The sequence below is a fragment of the Canis lupus genome, chromosome 28, assembly GCF_048164855.1.
Source record: "Canis lupus baileyi chromosome 28, mCanLup2.hap1, whole genome shotgun sequence".
Classification (NCBI taxonomy): Eukaryota; Metazoa; Chordata; class Mammalia; order Carnivora; family Canidae; genus Canis; species Canis lupus.
Window position 1 is genome coordinate 2,465,489 of NC_132865.1, and position 19,353 is coordinate 2,484,841.

Consider the following 19,353-nt stretch of genomic DNA (forward strand, 5'->3'; position numbering starts at 1 on the left):
CCTTCCACTGCAAGGTATGTGGGCCTGATGTTCTCTGGTACCCAAGAGATCTTGAAACCTCACAGAAAATCACAGAGAATCATCACCTCCATTCCAGAACTGGGGTTTCTAAAACTTCTAAAGGAGAGTCTAAGATCCCAATTGTCATTTCTCAAGAACAACATTATACTATTGGGAACCACATTTTCCAATTTAGAATCCATATGGTTAAAATCCATAGGATCCTCAGCCATGAAAATGATAACATTAAAAATGGTATGCCAGGAAACCAATTTCAGCAAGCCCAATCATAAAAAATAAAGAAATTAATAAGCCATACCAATTCCTGACCATGTCCCTCTATTACCTTCTCTCAAGCAGTCTCACACAGAAAGCCATATCCTTTAAGAAAAGGTTATCAATGAAAAAACTATTTTCTTTTCCTTTTCTTTTTTTAAAAATTTATTTAAAATTTAAAAATTTATTTAAATTTATTTAAAAATTTATTTAAAAATTAAAAATTTATTTAAATTTATTTAAAAATTTATTTAAATTTAAAAGAGAGAAAGGTGGAGACACAGGCAGAGGGAGAAGCAGGCTCCATGCAGGAAGCCCGACGTGATGGGATCCCTGGGTGGCGCAGCGGTTTGGCGCCTGCCTTTGGCCCAGGGCGCGATCCTGGAGACCCGGGATCGAGTCCCACGTCGGGCTCCCGGTGCATGGAGCCTGCTTCTCTCTCTGCCTATGTGTCTGCCTCTCTCTCTCTCTCTCTCTCTATGACTATCATAAATAAATAAAAATTTTAAAAAAAAAAAAAAAAAGGAAGCCCGACGTGGGACTCGATCCCGGGTCTCCAGAATCACACCCCGGGCTGCAGGAGGCGCTAAACCGCTGCGCCACTGGGGCTGCCCGAAAACACTATTTTCAAAAACAATCAGGGATCCCTTTCTTCTAGATTTAGACAATGAACCTTAAAAATATTATGCTAAGGGAAATAAGCTAATCATGAAAAGACAAATATTATGTTATTTCATTTACGAGGTACTAAGAATAGTCAAATGCATAGAAACAGGAAGTAGAAAGGTAGTTGCCAAGGGCTGAGGGAAGAGGGAAATGAGATTCAGGTTGAGAAGATGGAGCTAGCTGGTGGTAATGGTTACATGATAATGTGAATGTACTCAATGCCACTGAACTATACACTGAAAAATGGTTAATTATATGCTATGCATACTTACTTAAAAAAAAGAAAAGAGGGAAAAAGTACACCCAACTCAATAGAATTACCGTAGGACTCAGTGACTCCACCCCTAGATGCATACCCAAGATAATTAAAAACAGGTACTCAAATATGTGTACATAAGTATTCATATCAGCACTTGCTATTATAATAGCAAGAAAGTAGACACAAACTCAAACGTCTATCAGTAGAGAAATGAACAAAATGCGGTATTATCCATACAATGGAATATTATTCAGCCACAAAAAGGAATGAAATACTATTACATGCCATAACAAGGATCAACCTCAAAAATGTGTCAAGTGAAAAGCAGCCAGACACAAAAGAGTCAATATCATAGGATTCCATTTATATGAAATATACAGTACAGGCAAATCCATGCAGACAGGAAGCACACTGGTTGCCAGTGTCCACGGGGAAGGAAAATAGGGAGATACTACATTATGGGCATGGGGTCTCCTTTTGGGGAGATGAAGATGCTTTGGAACTATATAGAGATGGTGGTTGCACATGTTGTGAATACACTAAATGCCAGGAATTGTAGACTTAAAAATTATGGATTTTATGTTACGTGATTTTTATCACAGTTAAAAAAAAAAAAAAAAAAAAAAAAAGGCATACCCAGTCTGCATTCCACATGAAAAACAGCAAATAAATTTCCAAATGGAAAAGTTTTCCCTTAGCTCAAAATAGCGTATAATTAATATTCATAAATGTTGCTTTGATACTGTCTCCTTGGATGACACGCTAAATTCCAGTCTCCCATTTCTTCCAGGATTTCTGACACTCCTACATCATACCTGATAAAAAGGGAAACTTCTCACCCAATTTATTAAAAAAAAAAATTCAGATTCGTGATTTCTATTTGGCCCTTTTTGATTTAGCTTTCACATCATAGTGCCTTACCTTCTTTTCTGAGGATGGTCTAACTGCTGGGGCCCTTAAATACAAACCCATTCTTTGGGTAGAGTCCTGGCCTGGTCATTTGTGTGTACAAGTCCATCATCGGCTGCATACTAAAATGCAAGTTAGAACAAACAGGATCAAAAGATGGACAAACTGCCACTATGGATGATAATTAGTATTTCAACCGAATAGATCTACCAACAGTATCATACTCTACTTAGACTATAGGAAACAGGTTAAAACTCTGGTATGAGCCACATACGTAACCACTCATCCCAAGTCGCCATGTCCAACTTAACATGTCTAAATACCATAAAACTTCCTTTTAAGAAAGGAGTTAGATTGAACACGGATAAGAAAAGAATAGTGTAACACAGTAAACACCAAAACTTTCAGATCTTGCTAACAGTACAGTTTCCAGGATACCACGGGGTGACTAGATAGAAAATAGCTGAGTACCAACGATTTGCAAGGTATTGCTCAATAAGGCTAGCATCTGCAAACAACTCTGTGAACTTTAAATATTAGATGCTACTTGTAATATCAGCCTAATTCTCTCAGAAGGACAGTAAGCAAAAATATCAGCAGTGAAAGGCCCAAAGGGTTACTGATTAAAGTCAGTATTTTGAAAAGAAACAAAAACTACCACTACTGAAAATGCAAAACCATTAACAGTCAAGGGTAAAGCAAAGAGCAAATAGAGTTAAAGGAATTATGTAAGGATTTGGAGAGTCTAGGCTAAGAGGCCTATTAACTAAAATATAGATACAAAATTTATTTTCATGACCAAAATGACATTCTCCTGACCAAATATCTTCACAGTAGCTTGTCTTCTTATATTCAGTGCTCATTCTATAAATCTCATTTATCAAAATGGGCCCAACCTGGGCACTTTAACTTTACAAAATTACAGAATTTGTCTTATATATATATATTTTTTAAAAATAATAATTTCCATACTCAATGTGGGGCTCAAATTCACGACTCTGAGATCAAGAGTCACATGCTCTTCCAACTGAGCCAACCAGGTGGTTGGCTCACATTTCAAATTAGATTTGAAAGCAGAACCCACTTCCTTCATTTTGTTTTGGCCGTCAGAATTCTTCCCTTTTGGTAAGTCCTTGCACGTTCTGGCTTTACATCCCCTCCCCACGTATGAAGTATAGAAAAAATAAATTGAAATACAAGGAATTTTGCTAAGAGTAGAAGAAACATACATCCAAAAATTGTATTTAAATATAAGGCTTAAAAAATAAATAAATAAATATAAGGTTTATAGAAAATGACATATACCATTATTACCTCAAGATATTTTTTAAAGGCAAAATCAAACTATCAAGAGATTTCATTCATGCAACCAATTATTACCACATATTTGCTTAATTGTTTGAATATATTACATAACCATATGATCATAAATAACCAGAAATCAAACGGAAACTTATTAAACAAACAAACAAAAAAAATCAAGAAAAATGCTTGTAAATAAAGACAAACACAGAATACACTTAAGAGAACAGTTTTGTTTAAGTCCTCCTTCACTGATTCGGTCTTATGGTAAAGCTACACCTGAACAATCTGAAATCCTATAGCTAGTGGCTATTTCCAAAATAGCGGAGTACTTAAAAAAAAAAAATAATAAGACAACACAGACTCCCAAAGACAGAAAATAAGAGCCTTTACCTAAGAATGATACAAAAGATTTTGGATGCATGCACTGTAAGTGCCTTAAAGCTCAAATTACTGAAGACACTGAATAATTTGATATACTTAATTGGGTGAGGTTCCTATGTAATCTTTTTTTCCTTTTTGAAAGTAGGCTTTATGGCCAACATGGCGCTTGAACTCACAACCCTGAGATCAAGAGTTGCATGGTCTACTGACTGAGCTAGCCAAGCACCACAGGCTCCTACGTAATCCTAATTTGTTGATCCAGTTCATAAACTCTAAGGAATTGAGCAATGAAGGCCAAGTGCCTTGGGATGAAATAATTTTGCACAATCTTCTTAGTTCTTATTATACCAGATAACTCTAACCTTCAATGATTCCCAAGAAGCTACGAGAAGATAAACTGCTACAAACTTAAGTTATCTGATCTCAACTCTGAAGCATGTCAATCTTTTAGCAATAAATCTAGAAATTGCTTTGTTTCTAGGAAAATAAATACCCACAAAAGCCAGTCACCGAATTCCTCATGACAGCAATTTTGTTTAATGTCATGATTAATTTATGCATACAACCACTTAATTCTATTCAGTGTGGAGGTAAAAGTTGGCTAGTCAAAACAAAAAAGAAAATTATTTCAGCGGACTCCTAAAACCTAAAACTGCCTGTAACTTTCTAGAATTGGAAAACATTGGGAGAAAATATAAACTCCAATGTTAATCTTGGTCACATTAAGCAGTCTCTTCAATAGCCTTCAGTAATATGCTCTATTCCTTTCATAATCTCATGAATCTCATATGAAGGTTAGAAAGTCACTTTGTTTAGTCCTGCAAGAGCTCCCGACAGGCAGGATAATAGTTTAGGGAAGAAGTAAAGTATCTCCAATAGTCCCTCTTATCAGCAATTTCAGTTACCTCCAAAGGAAGCAGAGGATCCTAACACTACATCACCATGCTACATCACCCACCTCATTTCCTCTTGCCACACAGGCATTTTATCTTCCCATTCCATCTTATCATAACAAGGGTGAGGACACTACAGTAAGATAGTTTAAGGGAATGACCACATTCACATCTCTCTCATTACAGTACTTCATTATTATTAATCTCTCACTGGACCTCACATAAACAACATAGGCATGCAAGAGTAAGAAGCATATGTAGGGTTTGATACTATCTGCAATTTCAGGCATCCACTGAGGTGGGGCGGGGGGTCTTAGAAGATTTCTCCCAGATAATGGGAGAAAGACCCACTGATTTCTGAAAAAATCTTACTTCTAGTAAGAATGTGTTAAGCCACACAGTACAAAAAAAAAAAACCTTTGTCCAACCTTCCTTAGATTTTCTTCATTTGCCAGAAAATACTTTCTATGTTAAAAGCCCGTAAGACCATCATAGTAACTTGGTGGCTTTGCAGCATCTCCACTGAGATCATTTTAGCTGAACTCAACAGTCCTCCATGATTCACGGATGCCAAGTTTGTAGACCCATTCGAATAGCAAAACAGCCTCTGTAGGCACAACCCGTACAACGCTGTACTGTAAACGCTCAAGGCCTATTTTAGGATTTGACGATTATGTCTATAAACACTTCTCAGCTCTAGAGACTCAAGCAAAGTTCAGCTCCAAGAAAAAAGATAATTTTTGCTATGAATGCAATATAAAAAGTTTCAGGATACTGATTTTTAGACATCGTAGGAAAGGAATTCGGGTTCTAGATAATTCCATGATTTGAGGAAGGAATGGCAAGTGCTCAAATGAGATGGCATTGAGGAAATTCTTACTTTAAAGAGCTCTTATCAAGAAACATCTCATTTTTTTTTTTTTTAGCTTGAGTCAGAAAACAACTGATGGACATGGGCAGCGGTAGAAAAATCTGGTAGGAGTAAATTCGTTTCACAAGAATTAGGTCATATCATTTCATAAAAGGCTAATTATCCTACAGCTCATTTTAGTAAGTTAGCATCTAAAAATTCAGAGTCTCCTTTGGTTTTTTCCAGGTTAGGCAGAGAGGCTTCTAACCACTCTTTAAATACTCCAACTTCATGTTTAAGTACCTTTTGGTGTTGTTTAATTAAGAATTTGACCTTGAGGAAAACTCCTTCTCAACCAATCCTATTCTAGATGGAACGATCCACACTACTGTGTGCTCTAAAGAGCTTTCCCAAAGTAGCCCAATTTTCAGAGAAGAGCACCAACGGATCACGTTGAGACAATCCGAAGAGCACGGAGAGGCCCTCATCTTGTCAAAGGGGTGAGTCTGAAGTCCGCACTCAGACAACCAGCTAGTCCCCCTGACTTTGACTCTGGTTCTTTTTGCCTCTGTATGCAAATCTGTTAGCCCAGATACATACAAGGTTCGGAGAATGTGCTTCTTTCCTGGCTGCATTCTTTTTAGGCAAACCAACTTAAGTAATAAGGGCACTGTGTATTTTTCTTCTTCAAGCTACTGACCTGGTAACCTTGGAAGAAGTTAAGAATTTCCTTAACTCCAGTATTGTAGGCCAGGCCCTGCATTCTGACCACCGTGCCAGGCTGTGGAGGGACGCCGCTAAGACTAGCAGCTGTAGGGAAGTAGCCAAGACTAGTGGGCGAACCTGGGGAGCTAAAGGGAGAGAAAGCACAGTGAACCAACAGGAATAGACAATGTCCAATATTTACTCTAAAAACATCAGTTACTTAAGGAAACAGACTTTCTCAAGGTGCTCTTTCTTAGAATTTTTAGATCTCTCTCCCAGGACAGGTAAGAACACCGTAGCTCATCTGTCCCACATTTCCACAAAAGCCAAAAGTTGAAAAGTAGAACAGTTAATACAGAGTTAAGTGCAAAGCGTGCCCAGAGATCCGGTTCTGAGATTCCTAAAGGGCCAGGAAGGAGAGAATTAAGCCTCCACAGTCACTCAACCACAAAGCACCACTTCCAAAGCCCAGCTCATTGATGATTAACTGGCTTGTTACCAGAAGAGTAAGGCATGGAAAGGCATGAATCCAAAGGACTTCTAAGAACCATAGCCACAGTGACCAAAAGAATCCAAAGTTTTTGCTCCAAAGAATAGATGGCTCTACCCATATATACAAGCAATTGTACAGCACAAAACACAAAGTACTATAGCACTCGTGAGTTAGTTCTTCCAACCTGACTGGAAAAAAAAAGGTAGTAAAGTGGGTAAATTGGAAGGGACGCATAACAAATTAAATCAATCACCATTAACACGAGGGGAAAATTGATGCTTGCGTCTGCTAATGGATCTGCAGCAATTATCTCCAAGGAGAACAAGCCAAGTGAATACATAATTATTCCTTATGTGGCAACTCTAGTGATTACCATATTATGAAATGAGTTTCATCCTATCCCCCCACCAATCTGTTTTCCATCACAATTAGTGGCCAGATACCCATAATTGAAAATATATAGGGAAATTTTTTTTAAAGACCTTATTAGCTTAAAGAGCAATAAAGACCCACAGCTTCAGATTATTAAATCTCATAAATCTAAGTAGGTAATTATCCAATTTTAAAGACCAGTAAACACATAATGGAAGGGACTAAAAATCTTTGAGATTATCTATCCCACATAATCCAAACTGAGGGGTTAATAGGAAAGTTGCAAGATGTGCATATAGTTCCAGACTCCATTTCTTTACTAGCATAGGAACTTTAAGCAAGTCACTTAATTTCTCTGAAATTCGATTTCATCATTTGCAAAATGGGGATAACAGCACCTTCCTAGTTTCATAGAATTGTTCTTCAGATTTATTGATATATCAAAATTATTCCATAAATCATTAAAATGAAGAAGTAATTTGTTACCTATTGTTATTATTTCCATAACCATCATTCCATTTCATCACTTTTAAAAAAATATCAGAGCCTGAAAATATTCTGTGACATCAAGCTGCCCTTAACCTTTTAAATCTATAAAGCAGTGAGCCTCAACCTGTTTGCATAACAGAATTACTTGGGAGATGTTTACAACTCTGTATAAGGAGAGCCTATTTAGAGACTATGTGCAAACTAGGAGAGCACAGACAGGGAATGCTGAACTTTACACCTGAGTAGAAATTCAGCCATCACTCAGACACACCTCTTCATTTTTACAGAGGCAGAAACAGAAACTAAGAGTTAAGTAATTTCCCAAAGGTCACACAACCAGTTAGCTCTTCACCAAACCAGAAGAGTCACCCAGATTCTTCAACCACCATTCACTCAAAGACCATATTCTGCTCATGTCAAATGCATGATAGACACTAATTTTCAAAGACTACCAAGCCTTCTCTGTTTATTCAATAGAGTTATTAGGTTTTTCACACGGACTAGGAGACTCAGATTGTTACAACTTACTTCTGTGACTCCGTCCTGGCACATTCTAGTCCTCTGGCTAAAGATCTCCTATAAATTAAGTCTAGTTGCCTAGTACTTTCAAAATACAAACAGGACAAAATAGAAAAATAAAAGTTACCCAACTGGAAATGTAAGGTTTTTAAGTGACAATTATGTTCAGCATCTCTAAGGTAGCACCCATTCTCATGAACCCTAACCTTGGAATCACATCCTTGTTTATTGCACTAGGATTCATGCTAGACACGAGGTACCTTAAGAAAATTAAATAATTGTGTATCAAACTGACAGGACATGAGAATAAGCATTTTCTAACAACCTAAATGCGAAAGTCCTTCAGATTATTGAAATAAGAATCAACAAAAATAATTTATAAAATAAAAATGACAAGATATAAGGGCACTTGGGTAGCTCAGTCGGTGAAGTGTCTGACTTCCACTCAGGTCATGATCTCCGGGTTCTGGGACCCAGCCCTGCATCAAGTTCCCAGCTCAGTGGGGAATCTGCTTTGCATCTTCATCTGCCCCTGCTCATGCCCTCTCTTTTACTCACTCTTTCTCTCAAATAAAATCTTTTAAATAAATGGGGGATAAGACATAGAGTAAGCTCCTATGTAGAAAATCAAGAAAAAAAAAATCAAGAATTAAAAAAAAAAGCTAAACCCAAAAAACCAATTCAGTAAGGTTATAAGATACAAAAATTGATAAACTAGATCAATTTCATTTTTACACACTACAGTGAAAACACAAATATGACATTAAGAAAGCAATTCCAAAAAAAGAAAGCAAGCAATTCCAGGGGATCCCTGGGTGGCTCAGTGGTTTGGTGCCTGCCTTCAACCCAGGGTGTGATCCTGGAGTCCCGGGATCCAGTCCCGCATCAGGCTCTCTACATGGGGCCTGCTTCTCCCTCTGCCTGTGTCTCTGCCTCTCATGAATAAATAAAATCTTCAAAAAAAAAAAAAAAAAAAAAAAGAAAGCAAGCAAGCAATTCTATTCACAATAGCATTAAAAAAAAAAGGAAAAAATAACTCAGGAATGGCTAGACTTGTACACTGAAAACTAAAAGACATTGCTTAAAATAAGAATCTAAATACAAGGAAAGACAACCTGTGTTCATAAACGAGGCTTAATGTTGTTAAAATGACATTGTCTGAAATCACCTACAGATTCAATTTAATAGCTATCAAAATTCCAAGTGGTTTTTTACACGAAGCAAAAAAACTGAACCTAAGACATACATGGAAATGCAAAGGACTCAGGAGAGCTACCCTCTTTTGAAAAAGAACAACGCCGGAATTACATTTGCTAAATTCAAAAGTTACTGTAGAGCTACAGTAATCAAGACGGAGTGGTCTTTCCATAAAGGTAGGCAATGGTCAATGAGAGGGAATTGAGTAGCCAGAAATAAACCCTTACATTTGTCATGTGTGGTTCATTTGAGTTTTGCCAAGGTTTTTAAGACAATCTGATGAGGAAAGAATACGAAAGCAAACCTTGGAGATGTCGTGAGTTTGGTTCCAGACCACTGCAAAACAAGTGAATCCAATGAAGCTTTTGGTTTCCCAGGGAACATACATATTTTTAAACTGTATTGTTATTTATGAAGTGTGCAATAGCATTAGGTCTAAAAAAACAGTGTATGTACCTTAAAAATACTTTACTGCTAAAAACTGCTAAGTAGCACCTGAATTTTCCACTAGATATAATTACTGATCACAGACGATCATAACAAAATAATAAACCATGAAGTAATTCAAAACCTGTTGAAATGTGACAGAGAAAGTAAGCAAATGCTGTGAAAACAATGGTGCTGACAGACTGGATACAGGGTGCCAAAAACTTTCAATTTGTTAAAAACAAAAAAACAAACAAACAAAACCCGGAGTATCTGCAAAGTGCAATAAAACAAAGCACAATAAAACAAGGTATGCCTGTTGTCTTTCCAGAAAATGGTGCTAGAATAATGTAATATCCACGCACAAAAGAATGAATTTAGACTATTACCTCAAATGATATAAAAAATTAATCCAAGCTGAATAAGATACCTAAATATAGAAGCTAAAGTTACAAAACTCTTACAAGAATATGTAGTGAATCTCCACAACCTCTGGTTATATATTACAACAAAACTGTGAGAAAAAAGACATCAATAAACTGGTTGTCATCAAAATTTAAAACTTTTGTGCTTTTAAGAACGCCTTCAAGAAAATGAAGATAACCCACAGACTGGGAAAAGGTATTTGTAAATCATATCTCATAAGGTTTCTCATCTAGAATATGTAAAGAAATCTTACAACTGGAACATAATAAAACTAATCCAGTTTTAAGATTTTATTTATTTGACACAAAGAGAGACAGAGCTCAAACAAGGGGAGAGCGGCGAGGGAAAAGCAGGCTCCCCCGTAAGCAGGGAGCCCAATGCGGGGCTCGATCCCAGGACCCCAGGATCACACCCCGAGCTGAAGGCAGACGCTCAATCATCTGAGCCACCCAGGTGTCCCTCAAGGAAAATCTTTTTAAAAAATCTGCAAAATGCATTAGTCTCTTAAAGTAACGAACACGCTGAATGAACCTCAAGTCAAACGGACATATTTCATAAAAAGGAGGGAATTTTAAAAACTTTAATTGAAAAAGAGACAAAAATTCTAGTCTGATTAATATACTTTTTTAGTCTCACAGATACGCTTTTAAACCTTCCCCATCATGAGGGAATATGGTCAAAATATACCTGAAAACTTACACAGCTTTTTTTTTTTAATATTTTATTTATTTGATGAGAGACACACAGAGAGAGAAGCAGAGACACAGGCAGAGAGAGAGAGGCAGGATCTGTGCAGGAAGCCTGATGTGGGACTCGATCCCGGGATTCCAGGATCATGCCCTGGGTTGAAGGCAGGTGCTAAACCGCTGAGCCACCCAGGGATCCCAGCTTTTTTTTTTTTTTTTTTTTTTTAATAGCCTCAAATACCTTTTAGTCGTGGCAGGTTAGAAATTAGTGGAATTCTGACGAAACCGTGAATTATTCTTAGAGTTTTCTGGATTTTGTTTTTTAAATTATTCGAGATTTTGCAGAATAACAGAACACTCTCACGTTTAAACACTTTGGGTGGGTAATTTCACTACAATTAGGGAAACATCAATTAAAATAATGAAATATAGGGATCCCTGGGTGGAGCAGTGGTTTGGCGCCTGCCTTTGGCCCAGGGCGCGATCCTGGAGACCCGGGATCGAATCCCACGTCCGGCTCCCAGTGCATGGAGCCTGCTTCTCCCTCTGCCTGTGTCTCTGCCTCTCTCTCTCTCTCTCTCTGTGTGTGACTATCATAAATAAATAAAAATTTAAAAAAAAAAAAATGAAATATATAGGAGTTACATGAAAGTATTTAAGTTAGGGGTCCCTGCACCTGCCTTCAGCTCAGGGCATGACCCCAGAGTCCCGGGGATCGAGTCCCACATTGGGCTCCCTGCATGGAGCCTGCTTCTCCCTCTGCCTGTGTCTCTGCCTCTCTCTCTCTCTCTGTCTCTCATGAATAGATAAAATCTTAAAAAAAAAAAAAAAAAAACACTTAAATTTAATACACACAACCTTCAATTAAAAATTTCATTTCTGAAAAAAAAAATTTCATTTCTGGGGCCATTGGGTGGCTCAATTGGTTAAGTATCCGACTCTTGATTTAGGCTCAAGGTCATGATCAGGGTTGTGAGGCTGAGTGCCACACTAGGCTCCTCACTCAGTGGTGAGTTTGCTTCTTTCTCTCTCTCCCTCCTTTCCCTCCCCTTAATTTCTGTAAAATTTTCATTTTACAGAAATGAAAGTATTTAAAGATCAATATGAGCTTTTTTTAATAGGGAATTTTTTTTTTTAATTAGAGGTCTAAAAATAAAGGAATTGTTAAATTCTGATGTATTTTCACCCTCGTGACATCATGTGGAAGTTATAAGAATGAGGTAAATATATAAACATTCCTTAGGGAAGATGTCAAGGACATAGTGGCAAGTTAAAAAAAAAAAAAGAAAGAAAGAAAGAAAAAAAAAAGACGCGTAAGCAGTACATGCTAAGTATCGTATGGCTCATTTAGAAGTACACACGTGTGTCCATATATCACCAAATCAGTAATGAAACCAAACCAGGACTGCTTCTAGACTTAGAGCTGTATAAAATGGGAGTCTACTTTCATTCACTATACTTCTATACTCTTACAATTAACCAAGAAGATCTTACAAACTTTAAAACTACTAGGAAAAAAAAAAAAAAATCAACCTATAGGCACGGACCCAAAATTACAGGAGCTATTACACCAGAAACATCAGTTCCTCTTGCCTTTGGGGCTGCCATTCAAGACTCAAGTTCCCATCTTGCCACGAACACCAGCTATTTCTGAGGGACTCCTTCTTCTCATAGGGTCCAGATTTCAAGGCAATGATGGAATTGGATACCCTACTAATGTATCCTAGAGTGGAAAAGCAGCCACAGGCACCCAAAGGAACAATGCATTGGACTCCTGACATTCTGAGGGTGCAAGAAAGGTAGACAAAGATCTTTCTCATAACCAGAGTCCACTAACTAGCAAGTGATTGTCACAGGATCCACAGAAGGTGGCAGGTTGGGCCTGGCCTAGGCGCCTCACACGGCACGCAACCAGGAGGAATCATTCATGCTTCTGAGCCTTTTCAAACCTTCAAGGCGGCCAACTGACAATCATTATGGCCTTCTCGTCATTCTTCCCCAACGGAATAAAGAATATGTGTAATAGCCTTTATGAATCTTTTAAAAATACCCAACAGGGCAACCCTGGTGGCTCATGGTTTAGCGCCACCTTTGGCCCAGGGCGTGATCCTGGAGACCCGAGATCGAGTCCCACGTCGGGCTCCCTGCATGGAGCCTGCTTCTCCCTCTGCCTCTCTCTCTCTCTCTCTCTCTCTGTGTGTCTCTCATGAATAAATAAAATCTTTTAAAAAATAAAAAATAAATAAATAAATAAAAATACCCAACAAAGTAACAAACAGAGGCTACAAGCTTCACTGCTGAGAGTCTACAGTTTCTGTTCCCTTCCAGAAAACTAGATGGAAAGCGAAGAAAACTACAATGTGACATAGCAACTAGGGGATCAGATAGGTTCCCTCCAGATGGCTTATCAAAAAATCTTGCTTATATATTTATGGCTGTACTCAAAACATGTCAAAATAGCTGGGGAAGGAAAAATAAGGGGTGGCCAAATTTTTAAAATTCTGAGCAATATCACTCGAGCAGGTGTAAAATTTTATTTAAATAAAAAACTATCTTAATAAATTTTTAATCTTAATAAAATGAAATAAAAGTTTACTTTCATAATGAATCAGTTACTCGCTCAACAGATTTTTTTGAAAAGAAAATTTGAGAACGAGAGATCGTTATACATCCAAGTTAGAATCACAAGCAAGCAGACCCGGAAGGGACTTCTAAAAAACTTGGCAAATCGCATCATTTTATAAGAACCAGAAAGGTTAAGTGACTTGCCCCAGTTAGAATAAGAGCTGAGAGCCTGCTCCTCTCACTGCCTGGGTCTCTGCCTTTCTCTCATTGTCTCTCATGAATAAATTAAAAATCTTAAAAAAAAGAATAAGAGCTGAGACTAATCTCCGGCCTCTCAACTTCCAGACCAATGGCTTTCTCTCCATCATACCTGCTGCCTTCCAGAAATTGAGCACAACTAAGAAGAATGAATCAGATTAAAAATCTGTTGATTCTAAGAAAGTACAGAAGAATCACATCTCGGACTGGCCCGTACTAATCTAGGGGGGAACTAATAGTCCTATAAAATTTACAACAGTTTTTATTACGGGTTGACATCTGAATTGATGCTACTTTAAACAGAACTGCTCTGAAGGATTTTCTGGGTTTATAATCCATTCACAGGAGACACAGTGCCACGTGTTGCAGTGCTGACAGTGCCACTTACTTAGGGCCCTAAGATGGGAGGAGGGAAAGAGGAACGTCGCAGGTGACCTGAAAGATCCTGCTCAATATACGGTTAAAAAATGAACTTCTTGGGTCTCGAAACAGCCTTGTCGGTCAGAGCTGGGACAGAGCTGCTGCTGCCATCCTCACCTTCAGCGGCGGACAATATTCTTTTGTGAGCTCGGGCGCTGCGCTCAAAGGGGCCCTTTGTTCCGGTCCCTCCGCGCACTGCCCTGGGCCTTACCTGGGGTAGTAGGCGGTGTAGTTCATGAAGAGCTGGGTGCCCGCCGGGTAGTAGGCCGTGGAGGGCTGCAGCGCCCGAGGGTTCAGAAGCACGGAGGGCTGGTAAATGGCAGCTTCCGTGGGAATGACTGCTGCAGGGGCTGGAAATGTGTAGGAGGGAGGAGACAGGCCTGGATAAGCAAAGAGAGAGACTTTGAGACATGTTTGTCACAACGGACACACGTGCTAGCATTAAAGCCAGAAGCTCGGGAGGCCCGGGCGGCTCAGGGGTTGGGCGGCTGCCTTTGGCTGCGGGCGTGATCCTGGGGTCCTGGGATCGAGTCCCGCATCCGGCTCCCCCAGGGAGCCTGCTTCTCCCTCCACCTCTCTCTGGGTCTTTCATGAAAAACAAATAAATCTTAAAAAAAAAAAAAAAAAATCCAGAAGCTCACTGGTCCATACGGACGTACATATTATTTCTCACATGAACATTTTAACAGGTTCTTTGTCAGCCAAAGCAACTTTTAAAATTTGTATATATTTAATCTTTTTTTGAAATTGTTAGAACCATGTGAATTCTCAAATTTCTAAAAGTATGGAATTAAAATTTTTCTTAAAGATTTTACGTATTTATTCGTGAGCGACACAGAGAGAAGAAGAAGCACAGGCAGAGGGAGAAGCAGGCTCCCTGCAGGGAGCATGATGTGGGACTTGATCCCAGTACCCTGGGGTCACACCCTGAGACACCCAGGAACCCTGAAAAAGTTTTTTAATGTTGGTCATTTTCTGGTGAGTCTTCAACTCAGTCACTGAATCCTGATCTTCCACACAAAATGTGACTAAAACATCCACGCAACTTCCTTTTGATTGTATAGTTAACACCTAAAGATAATCTCAAAACCTATATAGACCTAGAAATTGGGAAACACGATTATCAAGTGGATTTTAAAGTCTTTTCAACCATTTCATGACATGTGATTTTTTTTCCCTACTCCTAAGTGCCAGTTACCACAATCTAACCCTTTGAGGAAAGAAACATAGGACTGACACGTAGTGTAACTTCAAACTAAAAGCTGGGCTGCTGTTGTTGCTTTTTTGAGAGCTATGCTTCTCTTTCGTCCTGTTATCTGTTCTGTAGTACAGTGTAAGATGAAAAAGTTAGGATAAAAATGATTTCATGAATTCCATGCATTATGCCAAAGCATAGATGGTGCCAGAGTGAACGGACCTAAAAGTAGATTAACTCTGCATTATTATTTCCATCTAAATGAATCCCAGAAGATGGGCTTTGAAGCTAATCTACATCTTTGGACTGGTTTTAAAAAAAAAAAAAGTACCCAACCTGAAAAATAACTAAAAAAATACACACCCAAATCTTCCTGATTTGGAAGGAAATCAAAGCCGAGGGTCGGCTGATAAAAAGTGGACTCAGGTTAAATAGAAAACAGAAAGGATGAAATTCTATTATCTTCCAGTTATTCAATATCTTCCAGGCCACATAACTCTTTTAAGTGATACTAGTCATGGCTTAGTCTTAGTAGCTTTAACATGTGAAATGAACACAACTATCCAGGCCATCTGCATTCAACAGGAGAGATAACTGAATGGTTGCTTGAATTTGGAATTCTTGTCTTTAATTTTTAAACCTATAACCATCTAATACATTTTGCAAATAGCAGAGGCTCAAGGAATAACTTTTCACAGAAAAATCTCTATTGTCTTTTTCATTTTTTAAGATTTTATTTATTTATTCATGAGAGAGAGAGAGAGAGAGAGAGGCAGAGGGAGAAGCAGGCTCCATGCACGGAGCCCGACGCGGGACTCGATCCCGGGTCTCCAGGATCACACCCTGGACTGAAGGCAGGCGCTCAACCGCTGAGCTACCTGGGCTGCCCGTCTTTTTCATTTCTTATGAGTTTCTACATGTGTATGGAGAGGATCAAGAGAGTCTGCTGTACGGGGTACATAAACCAAAGACCAACATATTGATCTCATATTCAACCTTTAGGTATCTCCTTCATAATTCACTAAAAACTGTGCTGCATGCTCGATACTTAACGTAAAAAAGATTTAAAATGATAATTCCTGACCTTAAAAACTCCACAAAAGGGCAAACAAATGGGGGGCACCTAAGTCATATAGAAAATTATAAGCCTATGCCCCTATCTCGCTTTCAAAACTATGCAATTTGTTAGGACAATATAAAGAAAGGTTGAAATTTTTGATAATAGATTAGGCTGCCCAGATTTGGATATTCCTCAAGTGGAAGGACAGCTATGACACTCCTAAAAGAGAATCAGATGTGTATATTCATCGATTAGAAAAGTGGAATTTACCTTCTAATGTCAACTTTTTGAAAAAGTTAAAATGTCAATAAACAAATTAAAGTTAAAAAAACCTTAAGAGCATTTCTTTCCCAGATTTTTCTTTTTTCTTTCCCAGATTTAGTAAGAAATTCCTTCGTGCAGATTAACCAATCACTATTTTAAATTCTTTAGTTGTTTTGAGTAGATTAAAAAAGCATATGCAATTTCTCTAAGTTTTTTGGTTGCTGTAAAAATAGGAAATCACCTTAAGGGAGATGGCAGGGAAAAAAAGTCCAGTAGAACAGGCATGATATTAGCATGTATCAGTCGGAATTCCAACTTTTTTTTTTTTTAATGAGTAAACTCTTTCACTAAAATAGCAAGTAGTCAATTTTGGTTAACATTTTTGGAGATTATTAAAATACATCAAAATCTACTTTTATGTGGAAAAAGGCATGTTAAATTTTTTCATGTTACTTTAGGGCTTTAGGAAAGGGAAAGAGGAATAGAATGAAAGTCTTAGGAAGAAAGTCTGTAATGACCAGTTTTCAACCAGGGAGAGAGAGAAGTAAAAGGATACCATAGCAGAATAATTTGGGTTACACAGCATGAAGAAATTCCCTTATCTCACAATGTTTGATAAGATTATCACTAAAGGAAATCATAAAAGTTACTGACATTATCAGTGCTTTATGGACAGAATACATAGGACTGAGATTACTTTAAGACACCGCTTAAACCCAATCATAAGTTTTTAGAACTTGACGCTCATCAGTTATCAACTCTGAGATATTCACCAACAGCAAGCAGCAGATGAATGGAGTATTAGCATTTAGGAAGTCCGAGGGGGAAAAAAAAGGATTAAGCCCCACCAAATGTTCTACGAAAAATAATTTATCAAATAGTTTTATTGGTATAGATCCCGCTGTATAGAAAGTAATGTCCTAACACACTCCATTTTATTGGGATCAAGTACATAATCCAGTTGGCTTTCTCCATTATCTTTGGACTACATTCCAAGTGCTACATTCTTTAAACATACCCAGCATGGCTCCTAACAAGGTATGTCTTATTCAAAAGTGAAAACTGTGTCAAAAAGATTCAAATCTTAACATCAGATCCCCAAATATTCCTTAGTCACTAACCTCATAACATAGTCACCAGACTAAAGGGCTTATTCCTCTCAAACAGGATTTCAGATGGCTTGCACCCAGATGCCAATGAGCAAGAGCATGCCTTGAAATTAAGCACTGATCCTGCGATCCAATGGAAACTTTGGCTAATTTATTTACGCATTTGTATTTGTATTTTTATTCCAGATATCCTGGAGACCAAGAGAAGTGTTCCCCAGATTGTCCTTTCCAAAGAAATACTTAATGCTCAAAAAATGGAACATGTAAAACGGGCATCAAATCACCCTTCAAAAAACAAAATATAAAGTTTCAAAAAAAAAAAAAAAAAAAAAGACAAGAACGAGGATCCAGCCATACTTATTTTACCTTTAAATGCGTATTAAAATATCTACATAGCCAGGTTGCCTCCCAGAGTCAGTGCTTATCTTGAGCACACTAAGCTTCAGAAATCAAGTGCTTATCACTGGAAAAGCAAGAATATAATTTGAAAGAAGGTTTCCATAGCATCTCTAATTATGGGTGTCCACAACCAAGGTCTTAAATGATTACCAGATACTACCGATTTCAGATGGGAAAGCCTTATGTAACCACTTCACCTGCCTTAGAAAGAACCAGGGGCACAGAAAGTTATGAAAGCAGCTTAAGCACCTACCAGCATATAGCGTAGAATAGCGCCAAGACCCAAGAAAAACTTACATGGTAACTTACATGGCGGTGGGGATAAGCCATTTCGATTTAAAGTGCCCCCCATTAACACAAAGTTCATCTCCTCAGCTGAACACTGAAAGACTTCAACATATCTGTCCTTCATGGTTTTTTTATGACACTTCTGTGCAGCCATAAATGCTCTGTCCGCAGACTTCATCTGGATAAAGGCATCTCCTGATGGGCGGCCCTGAGCGTGTGGGGGAAGAATAAAAACAAAAGGAGACTGTCTCCTTCAACAAGGAAATGGTTGCTTATAAAACATGCAAAGTGACAATCACCCATAGTACAGACATTTTAGCCACAAAATCTGGGTGACAAGTGTTGTCTACTGAAATCTAACTTGCATTTTTATCACCTGATCAGCAGAATGGCCCACAAAACCTTGGACAAAGTTTTGAGAGCTCACAGTCGAAAATGATCCTTTCTCGCTTCTGCTAATTAGTATCAGATGTACAGGGCTTTTTGAAAGGGTCTCCTTATAACTGAGGCTTCGAAGTCTAGGCTCGTATATTGGGTTTTGCACCTTTCTGGAAAACCCTGTTAAATCTTATGTGACAGAGAAAAGCTAGGAACAGAACCAGTAGAAGAGCTTTAGGTATGCTCCTACGTGAAGCCAAATAAGCCAGTGTTCTGTTTTGGCTCTCAGATGTCCGTCGTTGCCCTGCAACATCTCCCATCTCCATAGGATGTGGGGATAAGGAAATGGGAACTAAAGGCACATTGAGGGTGGAGGAAAGCTGTATCATCGCCTTGCTTAGGAGTCCTTCTCTCAGCTCCACCTTAAACCTTGGACAGGTGTTTATAGGTATTTCCTCGATTACTAATAGCTTGCTAAAAAGCCTATTTAAAACCAAGCTGGTCAATTTCTGTTTCACAGAACCAGAACACCTTGGTTTTTCTTTAACATGGAAATTTTATGGGG

The 19,353-nt window shown here is 38.3% G+C and overlaps 1 protein-coding gene across 5 annotated transcripts in view; it reads right to left on the minus strand.

Annotated features, from left to right (window-relative positions):
• The window catches only part of ESRP1 (epithelial splicing regulatory protein 1), a 55,923-nt gene that overhangs the window by 9,118 nt on the left and 27,452 nt on the right, over positions 1-19,353 (minus strand). Inside the window, exons 12-15 of one of the 5 annotated variants that reach the window (XM_072803881.1) lie at positions 18,432-18,618; positions 14,307-14,475; positions 6,240-6,390; positions 2,123-2,232 (exon numbers count right to left, since the gene is read on the minus strand). In XM_072803881.1, coding sequence (XP_072659982.1) covers positions 2,158-2,232; positions 6,240-6,390; positions 14,307-14,475; positions 18,432-18,618 — 582 coding nt within the window. In that variant the 3' untranslated portion in view covers positions 2,123-2,157. Of the gene's footprint in view, positions 1-2,122; positions 2,233-6,239; positions 6,391-14,306; positions 14,476-18,419; positions 18,619-19,353 lie in introns of all 5 variants that reach the window. The other 4 variants (XM_072803880.1, XM_072803883.1, XM_072803882.1 and 1 more) reach the window with 4 other exon arrangements.